Genomic DNA, 16,919 nt, shown 5'->3' on the forward strand with positions numbered 1-16,919 from the left:
TGAGCTACAAAAATAAGTGGGTGGCATTTATTTGGGGTGGGGAGAGACACACCAAGGGGCTTGGGGGTGTCCCTGGAGGGGTTATGGGTGATCCCAAGGAGACCTAGGTGTCCCCAGGGCTCTCTGGGTGTCCCCAAGGGGCTCAGGGTGTCCCCGGGGCTCTCTGGGTGTCCCCAAGGGGATCTTGGGGTGTCCCAGAGACGGCTGTTGTTGCTTCCAGGGGGGTTCTGGATGTCCCCAAGGGAGCCTGGGGTGTCCCCAAAGGCGTCTCTGCATCTCCACAAGGGACTGGGAGTGATCCCAAGGGGGTCTCTGGGTGTCCCCAGGGGGTCTCAGGCCCCTTGTTGGTTTGTCTCATCTTCCTCGCGCCGTTTCCAGATCTGTGGGAGAGGGGTGGTCAGAGCACATCCTGGGGGTGCCAGGGACATCCTGGAGGTGCCAGCTGCCCCCTGCCCCCTCACCTGGATGTAGGCCTCGGACAGGGTGATCATCTGTGGCAGGATGTCGGTCACCTGCAGGTCCTGCAGCTCGTACCACTTCCCTGTGCCCTGCCAGGACCAGGAGGGGACAGGGTGGGCCAGGGTGTCCCCGTGGCCCCCCCGAGCCCCCCGGGAGGGGGACACTCACGTGGTGCAGGACGTGGATGCGGTAGGAGCCCTCCGAGGGCTTCCCGTCGTGCACGATGTTGGCGATGAGGTCGTAGGTGGTGTGAGCGTGCGCCGCCTGCACCTCCTCCGACAGGTACTCCCGCAGGTCCACGTTCCTGGGCACCCCACGTGCCCTCAGGGGGGCAGGGGAGCCCCCACAGACCCCTCCAGATGCCTCCAAACCCCCTCCAGATGCACAGACACCCCCCTCCCCAGACGCCTCCAAACCCCTTCTCAGAGCCCACACCCCCTTCCTTCCCAGACACACTCAACTCCCCCCAGATGTTTTCAAACCCTTCCCTGATACCCACAGAAACCCCCAAAGATGCCCAGAACACCTCCAGATGCCCACAAATCCCTCCCAACACCCACAAACCTTCTCCAGGCACCTTCAAACACCCTCCTAGATGCCTCTACCATGTCCCAGATACCTACAACCCTCCACTAGACACCCTCAAACAATCTCCTCCTAAGTGGTTTTAAACCCCATCAAGTGTATCCAACCCTTCCCCAAGTGCCTTCAAAGCCCCTTTAGATGATTTCAAATGCTAAACCCTCCTCCTGGATACTTTCAACCCCTCTTAGATACCTACAACCCCCTCCACACACCCACAACCATCCCTAGACATTGTCAACCCTGCCCCACCACTCACAATCTCCTCTGGGATGCTTTTAACCCCCTCCACACACTCCCAACCCCCCCCCACCCCTTTAGATGACTTCAAACCCCAAAAGCCCCTCATGGATGCTTTCAACTCCTCTTAAGATACCTACAACCTCCCCCACACACCCACAACCACCCCTAGACATCGTCAACCCCCCCGTCTCCTCCCAGATGCTTTAAACCCCCTCCCCAGGCTCCCAGCCCCCCCCAGTGCCCCCAGCCCTGGCTCACGTGATGGGGAAGTTGACAATGGTGGGGTTCTTCTCCACGAAGAAGTTGTTCTTGGTGAAGCGCTTGATGCAGAAGATGAGGTAGGGGGGCAGGCGGGTCAGCTGGAAGCGCTTCAGGAAGTTCTCCTTGTAGGTCTTGTACTCCTTCTCGGTGCTGCCGTTGAACTTGGCCAGGATGCTGAACAGGGGCACCTGGGGGATGATGAGCTGCTCCTTCTCGTCCTTGTAGAGCGGGGCCGTGGGCAGGTCCAGGGTCAGGTACAGGAAGGTGGACTCCACCATGCGCTCCTGGTACTCGCTGTTCTGCAGCAGCTGCGCCTTCTCCTCCGCGGGCTGGGGGAGGGACCCCTGGGTGACACCCCTGTGGGACCCCAACACTCCCCCTTGGGCCCCAGTGCCCTCCCCCAGACCCCAACACACCCCCACTGCACCCCAACACCCCCCATTCTACCCCACCACCCCCATCTGACCCCGATAACCCCCCACTGTCCCCCACCACCCTGCTGGACCCTGACACCCCCAGCTGACCCTGACACCCCCAGCTGCACCTCCCCCCCCTTGTTTGAACCCAACACCCCCCACCATACCCCATGGTACCCCAACACCCTCTCCCAGACCTTCCCTGGCCTCAGCCCCCATTTGAACTCATCACCTCCCCTGTACCCCAACACCCCCCCTGTACCCCAACACCCCCCTGTAACCCCAACACCCCCCGTGTGACCCCAACTACCCCCCTGTACCCCAACACCCCCGTGTGACCCCAACACCCCCGTGTACCCCAACACCCCCGTGTGACCCCAACCCTCCCACTCCCCCGTTCCCACCAGGTCGGGGTGTGGCAGTTTCTTGGTGAAGATGCGCATGGAGCCCTGGAACACGTCGGTGACAATGGCTGTGGGGACAGGGGGGGCTCAGCAGAGACAGCAGGGGGACAGAGGCCCCCCTGGACCCCCCAAAATCTCCCCCCCCCACCACTCACTCTTCTTCTTCCTCTTGGTGCCGCCCAGCGCCGCGTGCAGAGCGTTCAGGAACCAGGACAGGAATTCCACCCCGTCCCCTGCAACGGGGGCACAGCAGGGCTGGAGCCAGAGCTGACCCTGGATCCTGCTCTGCCCCACCCAGCACTGCCCCTCAAATCCAGCACTGCACCCCACATCCTGCTCTGCCCCTCAAATGCTGCTGTCCCCCCACATCCTCCTCTGCTGCCTCAAATCCAGCTTGGTCCCCATATCCAGTGCTGCCACCTAAACCCAGCACTGCCCCCAAATCCAGATCCCCCAGACCCAGCCCAGCCTCCAAATTCAGCAATGTCTCCCAGATCTACTGCTGCCCCCCAGATCCAGAGCCCCCCAGAATCCAGTCACCCAAACCCAGTCCTATCTCCTGTATCCAGAGCCCCCAGACCCAGCCCTGTCTCCAAACCCAGCAGTGTCACCCAAACCAAGCCCTGCACCCCAAATCCAGAAACCCCTGGGTCCAGCACTGCCCTCAAATCCAGAGCCCCCCAGGTCCAGAACTGCCTCTCAAATCCAGTGCTGTCCCCCAGACCCAGAGCCCCCCAGGCCCAGCACTGCACTCCGAGTGCAGAGACTGCCAAATCCAGCCCTGCCCCCCAAATCCAGAGCTCCCTGGGTCCAGCTCTGCCCCCCAAATCCAGCATTTCTTCCCCAATCCAGCACTGCCCCTAAATTTCAGCCCTGCTCCCCAAACCCAGACCCCTCAGACCCAGCTCTGCCCCCCAAAGCCCACCCTGCTTGGTGATCTGGAAGTTCTTCTTGCTGCAGAGCACCACAGCCTGGAGCATCTCGTGGGGCGACACGTGAGCCTTGAAGTTCCTGGGGTTCCAGAGCTTCCTCATGAGCTCCCCGAAGCGCTGCACCAGCAGGAACATGATGTCCCCGGGCGGGCGCTGGATGCGCCGGTAGTTCTCCTCCTCCAGGAAGTAATTCCGCAGGGGGGGCACGTTGGACAGGGCCTGGGGGCAGCAGGGGGGATTCAACGCCCGGGACCCCCAGAGAGGGGATCTGCGAGGGTTTTGGAGGGTTTCTGAGGGCTGCACCCCCAGCAGATGCAGAGCCCCTGGGGCAGGAGGTGGGATTCATCCCCAGAGCGGGAATTTAGGGGTTATGGGGGGGTCTCATGCCCAAAAAGAAGCCTGCATGCCCTCTGTGTGTAAACCCTGTGGGATTCATCCCCAGAGCCCCCAGAGCACGGATCTGGAAGGGGGATATGCAGGAGTTTCACCCCAAAACAAAGCTTGTACCCTCAAGGTGTAAAGCCTGTGGGAAAGGATGTAAGATTCCCCCCTGGGAACCCCAGAGTGGGGTTTTGGGAAAGGGTTTGGGACAGTTTTGAGAGGACTTCATCCCAAAATGAAACACCTGCGCTCCCCTGTGTGTAAAACCTGTGAAAAGAGAGGCGGGATTCCTCCCCAGAACCCCTACGGTGGGGTTTTGGGGGGGTTATAAGATGGTGTCACCCCAAAACAAAGCCTGCACCTCCCAGGCGTAAAGCCTGCGAGAGTGGACATGGGATTCATCCCTGTCAGCCCCACAGCAGGGTTCTGGGGTGGTTTCACCCCAAAATGAACTCTGTACTCTCCAGGTGTAAAGTGTGTGAGACAGGAAATGAGACTCATCCCCAGGAACCCCAGAGTGGGGCTGTGCTGGGTGTTCACCCCAAACAAAGCCTGTACCCCCCCACGATGTATCTCCCGTGGGAAAGGTGGGATTCACTCCCACGATCCCCCCGTGGGGTTCTGGGCTGTTCCCCCCCCGGGCAGCCTGTCCCAGTGACCTGCAGCACGGCGTTGGCATAGTCATTGGCCTTAATGTTGTTGAGCCCCACGATGCCCGGCAGGTACGTGGTGCCATCGTAGGCCCGGGACAGCTTGGCCTGTTTGTCCAGGTGGGCGATGTGCTGGGCTGTGAAGGTGGGCTTGAGCACGTACTGCGGGGAGAGGCACCCCTCAGAATGGGGGGAACCCAAACCTGACCCCTCAGAACAGGGGGAACCCAAACCTGACCCCTCAGAATGGGGGGAACCCAAACCTGACCCCTCAGAATGGGGGGAACCCAAACCTGACCCCTCAGAATGGGGGGAACCCAAACCTGACCCCTCAGAACAGGGGGAACCCAAACCTGACCCCTCAGAACAGGGGGGGATCCACAGTTGACACCTCAGGATAGGGGGAACCCAAACCTGACCCCTCAGAATGGGGGGAACCCAAACCTGACCCCTCAGAATGGGGGGAACCCAAACCTGACCCCTCAGAACAGGGGGGGATCCACAGCTGACACCTCAGGATAGGGGGAACCCACACCTGACCCCTCAGCATGAGGGGGGACCCCAAGCCTGACCCCCTCAGAATGCGGGGGACTCAAACTGATCCCCCTCAGAATGGAGGTGCCCAAATCTGGCCCCTCAGAACAAGGGCAACCCCAAACCTGATTTCTCAAAACAGAGAAAACCCAAACCTGACTCCCTTCAGAACAGGGGTACTCCAAACTGACCCTCCACAGAACAGCAGTACACCCAAACCTGACCCCTCAGAGCCAGGGTACCCCAAACCTGACCCCCCTCACAGCTGAGGTACCCCAACGCTGGCTCCCCAGCAGTGGGTGCCCTCAGCAGTGGGTGCCCCCGGTGCCCCCGCACCGTGATGTCCTCGAGGGAGGAGTCAATGATCTCGTAGTTGTCGGGCAGGCAGTAGAACTTGAGTGTGTGCAGGTTGAGGAACACGTGGTGGCTCAGCTGCACGCTGTGGATGTAGGCGTGGGACTTCAGCCCGCGGCCTGCGGGGACAGGGGACACCACGGGCTCAGGGGGGACACCACGGGCTCAGGGGGGGACAGGGGGACACCACGGGCTCAGAGGGAGACAGGGGGACACCACGGGCTCAGAGGGGGACACCACGGGCTCAGGGGGGGACAGGGGGACACCACGGGCTGAGGGGGGGACAGGGGGACACCACGGGCTCAGGGGGGGACACCATGGGTTCAGGAGGGGACAGGGGGACACCACGGGCTGAGGGGGGGACAGGGGGACACCACGGGCTCAGGGGGGGACAAAGGGGGGACACCACAGGCTCAGGGGTGTCACTGCAGGAACAGGGGGGCAAGGAGGAGACACTTGGGTCACCAGAGAGGTACACAGAAGCCATGGGACAGGACAGGCAGGACAGAAAGAATCCCTCACCTACGTATGGGGGGGCTGTGCCCTCACCAAGGGTCCCTGTGCCCCCTGCAGCACCCCAGCCCTGGGTGTCCCCCACGTCCCACCCCCAGCAGCACCTCCATCCCTGTGTGTCCCTGTCCCCCCCCAGCACCCCAGTCCCTGGATGTCCTCCATTCCCCCTCGCTCCCACGTGTCCCCGTCCCCCACAGTAGCCTGATGTCCCCAATGTCCCCCACACAGCCCCCGGGTGTCCCTGCTGTCCCCGTGACCCCCACACAGCCCCCAGGTGTCCCTGCTGTCCCCGTGACCCCCACACAGCCCCCAGGTGTCCCTGCTGTCCCCATGTCCCCCACATGTCCCCCATGTCCCCCCCAGTTCTGAGGCGGGTCTCACCCTGGAAGTACTTCCCGCAGACCAGGCAGGCATAGACGTTGATGTGGGACAGGGAGATGGAGCAGAGCTTCTCAAAGTCGAAGTCCAGGACACTCCTGGGGAGGGTCACAGGGCTGAGGGGGGCTGAGGGAACCCCCAGGCACAGGGGCACCCCCAGGAGGGGCAGGGGGAGCCCCCCAGCCCCCCATCACCCACTTGTTGATGGTGTCCAGGTAGGGGCAGTGGCGGCTCCGCTGGTCCTCGGGGTCGAAGCGGCCGTAGCGCACTGGGGGTGGGGGAGGTGTTAGAGGGGGGGCACAGGGCCCTGACAGCACCAGGGCGATGCTCCCCTCCTTATAGACCCCTGGGACTGAGCCCCAGCTCCCCCCAGTGCCTCCAACCACCGCCCAGAGCTGAGTTCAGCACCCCCAGAGTCAGTCCCTGTGCCCCCCTGGGAATGCCTGGTGTGTCCTCTCCTGCACCATACCCTCAAACTCTCCGTTCCCACCCTGGTGTGTGTCCCCATCCCAGTGTCCCCCCAGTCACTCCATTCCCCGCCCCTCCCACCCCCCCGCTGCCCCTCCTACACCCCAGTGTGTCCCCCAACACACCCCCACGTCTCCACCCCCCAGTGCCCCCTCCCAGACACCCCAGTTCACCCCGCCCACACCGTCCTGCCCCCCCAACACCAGTGTCTCCGGGACATCACTGTGACCCCCACACACCCTCCCCAGTGCCCCTCAGATCCCTCAGTGTCCCCTCACACCCCACAGCCCCCAGCTCCCTCCGCCTGATGGCTCTCCAGTGTCCCCCCAGACTCCACGCACTCCACGTGCGTGTCACCCCACGCGTGGGGTGTCACCCCACGCACACCTCTGGCTCTGTCCGCACCCCCCCGGTTCCCCCCACCCCTCCAGTCCCGTACCCCCCACCCCGGTGTCCCCTCACACCCTCCCCCCTCATCCTCCGGTCTCCCCCGGGACAACCCCTGTCCTCTCAGTCCCCCCCAGTCCTCGCCACCCTGTGCCCCCCCTACACCCCAGTGTGTCCCCTCGGTCCCCTCAGGCCCCCATTCCCCCCTGTCCCCCCGCTTCACCCCCGCTTTCCACTCCCGGTTCCCACCGGCGGGCTCAGGCTCAGGGTCGGAGTCTCCATCGGGCTCCCGCTCTCGCTTCACCCGCACGGGCGTGGCGGGGGCGGCGGTCCCAGATCCCGCCCCGGAGCCGCCCCCGGTGCCCGGTTCCCGCTTGACGCGAGCGAGATCCACCGGCAGCGCCTCCGCCGCCTCCCTCCGCGCGCGGTCGCGCTCGGAGTCCCGCCGGCCCCGCGGCCGCTCCGCCTCGGGCTCGCGGCGGCCCCGGGCGGCCCCGCGCGGGTCCCGCTCCCGCTCCCGCCGCCCGCGGCTCGACATGGCGGCGGCGCGCGCGCACTGCGCCTGCGCGAGGGGAGCGGGAGCCGCGCCGTGCGCACGCTCGGCTGAAGGGGCGGGGTCAGCGCTCGCCGCTGAGGGCTCTGCGCACGCGCGGCCGCCGGGCCCGCGGGGCTCTTAAAGGCGCCGCGTCCCCGGGACCGACCTCCCCGGTAACCGGGATGGAGGCGGCGGCCCCGGCCCCGGGCTGGCGCTGCCGGCCGGGCGGGCGGCTCGACATGAGCCACGGCTTCGTGCGGCACATCCGCCGCAACCAGCTCGCCAGGTAACATCGCCGGCGGCTCCGCGCGCCCCCCGCTCCCGCCGCGTCCCCCCGCCCCCAGTAACCGGTTCCTGGTGCGCAGGGACGCGTACGACCGCGCCGTGCGGCAGGCGCGGGGCCGGGCGCGCACCCGGCTCACCCCGACCCCGCCCCGGCCCCGCCGGCCCGACCAGCAGGTGTACCGACCCCGGGGCTGCGGTGAGCGGGGCACGGGGGCTGCGGCGGGGCGGCTGAGGGGGGGACGGGGGCGGCACCCAAGGGTCGGGGGACACGGAGGGCACCCCTGGGGGGTTGGGGGTCACCAAGGTGGGGGGACAGCGGGTGGGACCGCAGGAGATGGGTGGGGAGGGTGTGGCACCCTTGGGTGCTGGGGGGGACATCCAAGGGGGTGACGGGGGGGGGGGCAACCCTGGGTTGGGGGGAGGGGGGGAATCCAGGGGGGGCTGGGGAGTGGGGGGGCACCCGGAGGGGGTCAGGGGTGGGGGGCGCCCGTGTTGGTGACAGGGGTGGGGGCATCCAAGGGACAAGAGGGAGCGTCCAGGATATGGGTGGGGAATGGGGGGGCACTCAAGGGCGGAGGGGGTCGGGGGGACCCCAGGTGTGGATGGGGGGGCACTGAGGGGGTGCTGGGTTGGGGCTCCCCGGGGCTCTCATAGCCCCCGCTGAGGGTGCAGGTGCCACAGGGGGTCCCGAGGGCGATGCCAGTGCGGGGCCCCCCCCCGGCGACCCCCGCGGGGCCCCCCCTGACCCCTCCCGGGGGCCGCGGCTCTTCTGCCTCGAGTACGAGGGGGACGACGGGACCGTCACGGCCGTGATCGTGCACCAGGTGTGACCCCGGGGGGCGATGGGGCACCGGGGGGGTTCTGTGGGGCAGGAGGTGCTGCCATGGGTAGGGAGGTCCCATGGGACAGTGGGTACCCACTGAGTGTCTGGGGGGTCCCGTGGGGTCGGAGGTGCTGCTGTGGGGCTGGGGGTGCCATAGGGTTGGGGTGCTGTGGGTGAGAGGTGCTGTGGGGCAGGGGGTGCCCATTGAGCAACGGGGTCCCTTGGGGCAGTGGGGTGCCACTGTGGGCCAGGGGGTGGTGGTGTGGGGTGCCATGGGAAGCGATTCCATGGGGCAGGGGGTGGTGGTGTGGGGTGCCATGGGAGGGGATTCCATGGGGCAGGGGTGCCGCTGTGGGGCCCAGTGGGTGTTGGGGGGGGAGTTCTGTGGGGAAGGGCGTGCCATGAGGTGCAGTGGTTGCCTGGGGGGTTCTGTGGGACAGGATGTGCTGCTCTGGGGCAAGGGGTGCCATGGGGTCCCATGGGGCAGGGGGTGCCCTGGGTGTGGGTGCCATGGGGGCTCTGTGGGTGCCCTGTGGGGCTCCCCGGGTGCCGTGTCCCCAACGGTGCTGGGGGGGTCTGTGGGGCTGGGGGCTCTGTGGGTGCCATGGCAGTGCTGTGGGTGCCGTGGGGGCTCTGTGGGTGCTGTGGGGCTCCCTGGGTGCCGTGTCCCCAGCAGTGCCGTGCCCTCCCAGGGGGACAGTGCGGAGGAGGTGACGCGCCGGGTGTGCGCCCGCAGCCCCCTGGAGCCCCCCCTGCGCAGGGCCCTGTGCCAGCGCGTGCAGGACGAGCTCAGCAAGCGCCGGGGCACGGGCTGACCCTGCCACGTCCCCCCCAGGGGACACGGGCACCCCCCCCGGGACGGTGCCACCCCCCCAGGGACCGATGCCACCCCCGCCGGTGTCAATAAAGGTGCTGCGAGGCTCCGGTGTCTGTCACTGCTGGGGACACTGGGGCAGGGGGACATCCGGGGGGGCTCCTGGGGACCCCCGTGTGTCATCCCCCTCAGAGTCCCCTGCCAGGGTGTCCCTGTGTCAGTGTCCGTGCTGCCATGTCCCCCCACCCCCTCCGTCCCCTCCCCGGTGCCATTGTTTGCCCAGGGACCCTCCCTGGGGTCCCCTCCCCGATGTCCCCAGGGACCCCTCTGGGGGGCCACAGCCCCTTCCTGCCCCTGGCCCAGGTTGGTGCCACCTGTGGCCAACGTGGGGTGTCCCCAGGGTGGGTGCCACTGGTGTGTTATTGTAGGGTCTCCCCAGAGTGCATTGGGAGGGGGGGTCTGTTGTGGTTGGGGCTCCCTGAATCAGGACCTGTAGGGTCTCCTGGGAGCAAGGAAGGGGGTGTTACCATAGGGTCTCCCTGGAGATCACCCCCCTGCTCTGTTATTGTAGGGTCTCCCAGCAGCGAGGCATGGCAGGGGGTTATTGTAGGGTTTACCCCAAAGCAGGTTCTGGTGTTTATTTATTGTAGGGCCTCCCTAAAAAGTGTCCAGCTCATTTGTTATCATCAGGTCTCCCTGAAGTGGGTCTTGCTGATTCATTATTGTAGGGTGTCTCCAAGCAAGTCATGGTGTTTATCTACTGTAGGGTCTCCCCAAAGTGGGTCCGTCATGTTTGTTGTTGTAGGGTCTTCCCAGAGATCATATCATTGGTTTGTTATTGTAGGGTCTCCCAGAACTAGATGCTAGTGTTTATTAATTGTAGGGTCTCCCTGGAAAGGTCCTGCTGGTTTGTTATTGTAGGGTCTCCCCAAGGCAAGTCCCAGTGCTAATTTGTCATAGGGTCTCTCTGGAGGATCTGGCACATTTGTTATTGTAGGGTCTTCACAGAGACCATCCTACTGCTTTGGTATTGTAGGGTTTCTCAAGAGAAGACACAAGGAGTTATTACTGTAGGACCTACCTTAACTAGGTTTTGGTGGTTTTTTTATTGTAGGATCCATTTGCTATTGTAGGGTCTCCCTGAAGATCACCTTGCTGGTTTGTTATTGTAGGGTCTCCCCAAAGCAGATTCTGGTGCTTATTTATCATAAGATCTCTTTGTTATTGTAGGGTCTACTCTGAGCAAATCCCACTGGTTTGTTACTATAGGGTCTCCCCAAACAATTCTTGGGGTTTACATATCACAGGATCTCCCCAGAGGGGTTTGGCTCACTTGTTATTGTAGGGTCTCCCCAAAGCTGATCCTGGTGCTTATTTATCGTGGGGTCTCCCCAGGGGTCGCCCTGCTGCTCTGTTATTGTAGTGTCTCCCCAATACGTTTGCTATTGTAAAGTCTTCCTGAAGATTGCCCCATTGTTTTGTTATTGTAGGGTCTCCCCAAACCAGGTCCTGGTGCTCATTTATTGTAGGGTCTTCCTGGAGCTGAACTTATTGGTTTGTTATTATAGGGTCTCTGAAAAACAGATTGTAGAGCTTATTTATTGTAGTTTCTCTGTTATCATAGGCTGTCCACAAACAATTCCTTGTGTTTATTTATTGTAGGGTCTCCCCCGAGTGGGTCCAGCACGTTTGTTATTGTAGGGTCTCCATGAAGATCATCCTGCTGGTTTGTTATTGTAGGGTCTCTCCAAATAAATCCTGGTGGTTATCTATTGTAGGGTCTCTCTGAAGTAGATCCCATGGGTTTGTTATTGTGGGGTCTACCCCAAATCAGTCCCCCTTATTTGTCATTGTGGGGTTTCCCCAAACACATCCCAGTGTTTGTTGATTGTAGGGTCTTCCTGGAGATCATCCCGCTGCTTTTATTGTAGGGTCTCCCCGGAGGGGGTCCAGCATGTTTGTTATTGTAGGGTGTCTTCAAATGAGTCGTGGTGTTTATTTATTGTAGAGTGTCCCCAGAGCTCATCCCGCTGATTTGTTTTTCTAGTGTGTCTACAAAGCAGATTCTGGAGCTTTTGTTATTATAGGGTCTCCCTAAAACAGATCCTGGTTATTTATTTATTGTAGGGTGTCTCCTGGTTTGTGATTGTAGAGCCTTCCCAAACAAGTCTTGATGCTTATTTATTGTAGGGTCTCCCCAGAGTGGGTCCAGCATGTTCATTATTGTAAGGTCTCCCTGGAACTCGTCTTGCTGCTCTGTTATTGTAGGGTCTCCCTGGATCATGTACTGGTGCTGATTTATTGTAGGGTCTCCCTGAAGTGGGTCCTGCTGGTTTGTTATTGTAGGGTCTCCCCAAAGAGCTCCTGGTGTTTATTACAGGGTCTCCCTTGGGTGGGTCCTGCTCTTCTGTTCTTGTGCAGTTTTTCCAAAGAAGGTCTGGCACGTTTGTTATTGTAGGGTCTCTCCAAAGCAGATCTGGGTGTGTATTTATTGTAGGGTCTCCCCAGAGCTCACCCTGCAGGTTTTTTATTGTCAGGTCTCCCCGAATGAGATCCTGGTGCTTATTTGTTGTAGAGTCTCCCTGAAGATCGTCCCAGTGGTTTGTTATGGTAGGGTCTACCCGAACAAATCCTGCTGTTTATTTATCGTGGGGCCCCCCCATTGCTCTGTTGTCAGAGGGTCCCCACGGTGCTGGGGGGGGGGCTCAGTCCGTGCCTGCGGGGTGGGGACAGTGGCAGTGGCTGGAGGTGACCGTGCCAGGGCCAGTGCCAGGCCCAGGCCCAGGAGGAGGAGGAGGAGGAAGAGGCCGAGGCCGAGGGCCACCAGGAGCCAGCGGCGCTGTCCCCGGCGCTGTCGCCGTGTCACCGCCCGAGTGCTGCGGGTGAAGGCCTCGCTCTGCAACGGGACACGGGGGTACAGGGGACAGCCCACGGGGGTGACACACAGCCCTGTAATGCCCCCCAGGGCTCTGTGTGTCCCCCTCGGGCCATGTGCCCCTATAATGCCCCCCAGGGCTCTGTGTGTCCCCTCCCAGGGCTATATGTCCCTACAGTGCCACCCCCATCCCTGGTCACATGTCCCCAGGGTCCCAAGCCGGGGTCTGCAGCCATTCCAGGCATCCCAATAGTGCCACCATCCCCAGCCGTGTGTGTCCCCAGGTCTGTGTGTCCCAATAGTGCCACCCCAGACCCCAGCCGTGTGTCCCCAGGTCTGTGTGTCCCTGTAGTGCCACCCCCGTCCCCAGCCGCCCGTCCCCGCGGTCGCACCGCCTGTCGCAGGTCCTGGGCCCGGCTCTGCAGCCGCTCCAGGTGCCCTTCCCGCTCCATCGCCCGTTCCAAATTCTGCCGCATCAGCTCGGTCACCTCCTCCGCCTGGCGCTGGCACCGCGCCAGCCCCGCCTGGGGACACACGGGGGACAAGGGACGTGGGGGACACCGTGGGGACACGGGGGAGACGCTGCGAGAACGCTGGGGATGGGGGCACCCGCGGGGAAGGAGGACCGTGGAGACCAGGGGGACATGAGGATCGGGGGGACACGGGACCATGGGGACAAAGGGTGACCACGGGTCACAAGGACCGTGAGGACAAGAGCACCGCAGGGAAGGGGCACAGGGGGACCGTGGGGACACTGGTACTGCGAGGAGGGGGCATACGGGGACCACGGGGACAGGAAACCGTGGGGCTATGGGCCAAGGACGGGGATCGGGGGGACACGGGCGCTGCAGGGTCGGGGCACACGCGGGGACACCGGGATTACCGGGATCGGCGGGGACGGGGCGTGGCAGGGGACACAGACGACACGGGGGCCGGGACACGCAGAGACAGGGGGACACGGAAAGTCCCGCGCCGGCCACCCCGAGGGGGGCCGTGTCCCTCCCGCCCGCAGGGACAGCTCGGGGGGGCGGACCGGGACCGGCTCCGGGGAGTTCCGAGCCCGGGGGTCTCCCCGATCCCGGTCCGCCCTTCGGGAAGCGAAAGCGAAAGCGGCGGTGGTGGCCCGGGACTCACCATGGTCCCGGTCCCGGGGGCTCAGTGCGGTCCCGGAGGTCGGTGCCCGGTCCCGAGGTCGGTGCCCGGTCCCGGAGCGCCCGTCCCGTCCCGTCTCGGGCTCCAGCGGCCGCCCCCGACGGGAGGGACCGGGACCGCCCCCCCAGCCCCGAGTGTCTCAGGTGTCCCCTGGACATCCCGGCCCTACCGCCCGGGGCGGGGGTCCCCGGGACACCCCACTCAACCCTCCCCAGCTGTGGGGTCCCCCGGGAACCACATGTCCCCAGAGATACCTTCCCCCCCACAGGCCCCCAAATACTGGGGTGTTCCCTGCCCCCCAGGGACCCCCATGTCCCCGAGACACCCCTCCCATCCCTACAGGCCCCCGAATACAGGGACCTCCAGGCCCCACAGAAATGTGTCCCCCAGGGACCACCCTGTCCCCCAGAAATGGGTCTCCACAGCCCCCCACGTGTTGGTGTCCCCAAGTCCCTGCAGACATGGGGCCACCCTGGGCCACCCATGTCCCCCCTTGTCCCTGTCCCCCGCCCGTCCCAGCCCCCCCAGGGTGGCAGTGCCACCACCACCACCACACTGTGCCCTTTGTCCCTCTGTGCCTGGCACCACCCCCACGCCCTGGCATGGCACCTGCTGCCCCCCCCCCATCCCCACACGTGTTTCCCTCGTGACTGATGTGTTGTCCCTACACACATCCCCACACGTCCCCAGGGCTTCTCCCTCGCAGTGTCCCCCATCTCCTCATGCATATTCCCATGTCCCCATGTGTCCCCATACCTGTCCCCAGTGCCCCCATGTCTGTGTCCCCCCATGTCCCCCCATGTCCCTGTGTGCTCCCCATGTCCCCATGGCCATCCTTCTGTGTCCCCCCATATCCCCCCACGTCCCCCATGTCCCCCCAGCACACACACACGCACACAGGAGTCCCTCTGTCTCGTCCCCCCGTGTGTATTCAGCTCCAGGGTGGCCGTGTCCCCACAGGACGGTGGTTCTAGGTGGGGATGGTGCCAGTGGCCAGGAGGATGATGAGGATGAGGACGATGGCACCCACGAGGCCGAGGATGACGAGCAGCTTCACGTTCTTCCACCAGTAGCGCCGGGCCATCTTCTGGGACATGGTGCGGAAGTGCTCCGACTGCGGGGACACGGGGACACCCCTGACGCCCTGGGGATAACCCACTGACACCCTGGGGACACCCCATTGCCACCCCAGGGACAGCCCTGGCACACCCAGTGCCACCCTGGGGACATCTGCTGAGACACTGGGGACAGCCCTCTCACCCTGAGGACAACCCCCTGTCCCTTTGGGGACACCTCTGCCACCCCAGGGACACCCATGACATCCTGGGGACACACCTGACACCCTGGGGACCAGCCACTACCACTCTGAGGACACTCAGCTGCCACTCCAAGGCCAGCACTGCCAACCCAGGGACACCCTGCTACTCTGGAGACCCCAACTGCCACACAAGGGACAGCTCTGACCTCCTGGGGACACGCCACTGCCACCCTGGGGCCCCCACTGCCACCCTGGGGACACCTCCTGCCACCCAAGTGTCCCATGCCAACCCACTGGGCACCCTGCAGCCCCCCTGGGGACCTCGTGTTCCCCCCAGGGTCCCGGCACCCACCCCAGGGACCCTGTGCCCCCTCAGGAGTCCTGTGCCATCTCGGGGGCTTTGTGATCCCCTCAGAGCCCCTGTGCCCATCATGGGGACCCTGTGCCCACCCTGATCACCCCACGCCCACCCTGGGGTTCCTGTGCCCACCCCAATGACCCTGTGACCACCCTGGTGACCCCATGCCACCTTAGGGACCTTGTGTCCCCTCAGGGGCCCTGTGCCCACTTTGGGGGACCCCATGTCACATTGGGAATCCTGTGCTATCCCGGGGTCCCTGTGCCCACCCTGATGACCCTGTTGCCCCACTGGTCACCCCGTGCCACCCCAATGACCCCATGCCCGCTCCAATGACCCTGTACCCACCCCAATGACCCCATGTTCACCCCAATGATCCTGTGCCCACCCTGGGGTCCCAGTGCCCGCCCCAGTGCCCCTGTGCCCCCCTCACGGTGGCCTCCAGGTCCTGGCTCTTGCTGTGCAGCTGCTCCAGGTTCTCCCCCCGTGCCAGGATCCGCTCCACGTTCTGGGTCATGATGGTGGTGACCCCCTGCACCTCCCTCTGCAGCGCCCACACGCGCCCGTCCCCCGTCGTGGCATCTGTCGGGTCCCCCTCTGGGACCCCCGCCGGGACCCCCGCCTGCAGCACGGGGCAGGGCTCAGGGGGCACTACCAGCAGCCCACACCCACCCTGGGCACCCCCCAGGCACCCCATGGGCACCCCGGGAACCCCCCAACCGCTCCGTGGGCAACCTGGGCACCCCCCAGGCACCCCAAAAGTACCCACCAAGCCCCCTGTGGGCACCCCATAGGTGCCCTGAGCACCCCAAAAGTGTCCCACGTTCAACCCAAGCACCCATAGGCACTTCCCCAGACATCCTGTGGGTTCCCTGGGCACCCCCCAGCACTGTATAGGCACCCCAGATCCCCCCCCACACTCCAGAAGCCCCAGAGGAACCCCTAAGCATCCTATGGGCATCTCAAAGCACCCTGGGCACTTCCTCAAGTGCCTCACGGGCACCCCAGACCCCCCCACACACCCCAGAGCCCCCAGAGGGACCCCCCAAGCACCCTGTGGGCACCCCGGGCACCCCTCACACCCCGTGGGTACCCCCCTGGCACCCCACGTATACTCCATATGCCCCCAGTATCCACCCCAGTCACCCCACAGGTATTTCCCCAAGTACCCCGTGGGCACTCTTGGCAGCCCATATGTACCCCAGACCCCCATGCACACCCCAGATACCCCAGAGGGACCCCCCAGAGGGACCCCCAAGCACCCTACGGGCACCCTGGGCACCCCCCCCCCCCCACAGACACCCCCTAAACACCCCCAAACAGCCCCGGGGCTGCCCCGCGGACCCCCCACCAGCCCCTGCACAGCCCGGCGCCCCCCGAGGGCCCCCCCGCCGGTGTCCCCCGGCCCCACCATGGCCGGTCCGGTCCCGCTCCGCTCCCACCGCGGCCCCGCGCCCGCCCCGCCTGTCCGGGGCTTCCGGGAGCGGCGGCACCGCCGGGCCGGGGCGGGCCGGGGGCAGGGCGGGGTCGGGGCGGGGGGCGCCGGGCTGGGCGCGGGGCGGGGGTCGCGGCGGGTCGGGGGTGCCGGGCTGGGGGTGTTACGGGGTGGGGTCGGGCGGGGGTCCTGGGGGACGGGGATGCCGGGCTGGGGGATCGCGGCGGGTCGGGGGTCGGACGCGGGGGTCGGTGCGGGGGTCGCGGGGGGGGCGGGATCAGGGGGCGGGGGAGGGGGCGGGTTCCGGGGCGTGGTCGCGGAGGGGTCGGTGCGGGGGTCGCGGCGGGGTGGAAGGGGGCCGGGTCTGGGCGGGGTCTCTGGGGCGGGCCGGGGGTCCCGCGGCCGGCGAGGGGGTCTGTGAG

General features: G+C 64.8%; 5 protein-coding genes across 9 annotated transcripts; 2 read left to right on the forward strand and 3 right to left on the reverse strand.

The window, feature by feature from the left end:
• On the reverse strand, positions 1-7,501 carry USP39 (ubiquitin specific peptidase 39). 4 transcript variants are annotated; one of them, XM_051812117.1, is made up of 12 exons: positions 7,212-7,501; positions 6,306-6,375; positions 6,111-6,205; positions 5,199-5,335; positions 4,338-4,490; positions 3,291-3,516; positions 2,521-2,598; positions 2,366-2,433; positions 1,543-1,874; positions 628-763; positions 462-548; positions 1-380 (listed from the first exon to the last, which is right to left on the reverse strand). In XM_051812117.1, the coding sequence occupies exons 1-12, from the start codon at positions 7,498-7,500 to the stop codon at positions 333-335; spliced, it is 1,719 nt and encodes a 572-aa protein (XP_051668077.1). In that variant the 5' UTR covers position 7,501; the 3' UTR covers positions 1-332. The 4 variants fall into 4 exon arrangements, with proteins under 4 accessions (XP_051668077.1, XP_051668080.1, XP_051668078.1 ...); XM_051812120.1 differs by lacking the exons at positions 5,199-5,335; positions 6,111-6,205; positions 6,306-6,375; positions 7,212-7,501 and adding exons at positions 4,622-4,681; positions 4,743-5,077 and having other exon boundaries at positions 4,338-4,561; XM_051812118.1 differs by lacking the exons at positions 5,199-5,335; positions 6,111-6,205; positions 6,306-6,375; positions 7,212-7,501 and adding exons at positions 4,562-4,681; positions 4,743-5,077 and having other exon boundaries at positions 4,338-4,531.
• CUNH2orf68 (chromosome unknown C2orf68 homolog) lies at positions 7,499-9,886 on the forward strand. Its single transcript, XM_051812125.1, is given in 5 exon segments — positions 7,499-7,554; positions 7,556-7,783; positions 7,863-7,978; positions 8,464-8,606; positions 9,298-9,886. Coding segments are annotated over 5 exon segments (666 nt in total). The 3' UTR covers positions 9,421-9,886.
• Positions 9,887-10,999: 1,113 nt separating this feature from the next.
• On the reverse strand, positions 11,000-13,583 carry LOC127482109 (vesicle-associated membrane protein 5-like). The gene is made up of 3 exons (XM_051812126.1): positions 13,429-13,583; positions 12,687-12,818; positions 11,000-12,315 (listed from the first exon to the last, which is right to left on the reverse strand). The coding sequence occupies exons 1-3, from the start codon at positions 13,429-13,431 to the stop codon at positions 12,037-12,039; spliced, it is 414 nt and encodes a 137-aa protein (XP_051668086.1). The 5' UTR covers positions 13,432-13,583; the 3' UTR covers positions 11,000-12,036.
• On the forward strand, positions 13,026-14,360 carry LOC127482106 (proline-rich protein HaeIII subfamily 1-like). The gene is made up of 2 exons (XM_051812121.1): positions 13,026-13,452; positions 13,506-14,360. Exons 1-2 carry the CDS (start codon positions 13,105-13,107, stop codon positions 14,094-14,096), a joined length of 939 nt encoding a protein of 312 aa, XP_051668081.1. The 5' UTR covers positions 13,026-13,104; the 3' UTR covers positions 14,097-14,360.
• On the reverse strand, positions 14,354-16,675 carry VAMP8 (vesicle associated membrane protein 8). 2 transcript variants are annotated; one of them, XM_051812124.1, is made up of 3 exons: positions 16,474-16,675; positions 15,496-15,684; positions 14,354-14,560 (listed from the first exon to the last, which is right to left on the reverse strand). In XM_051812124.1, exons 1-3 carry the CDS (start codon positions 16,474-16,476, stop codon positions 14,417-14,419), a joined length of 336 nt encoding a protein of 111 aa, XP_051668084.1. In that variant the 5' UTR covers positions 16,477-16,675; the 3' UTR covers positions 14,354-14,416. The 2 variants fall into 2 exon arrangements, with proteins under 2 accessions (XP_051668084.1, XP_051668083.1); XM_051812123.1 differs by lacking the exon at positions 16,474-16,675 and having other exon boundaries at positions 15,496-16,341.
• Positions 16,676-16,919: the final 244 nt, after the last annotated feature.

This window comes from Manacus candei, unplaced genomic scaffold, assembly GCF_025592945.1.
Source record: "Manacus candei isolate 608988 ecotype Guabito, Panama unplaced genomic scaffold, ASM2559294v1 h1tg000084l, whole genome shotgun sequence".
In the NCBI taxonomy this organism is placed as follows: Eukaryota; Metazoa; Chordata; class Aves; order Passeriformes; family Pipridae; genus Manacus; species Manacus candei.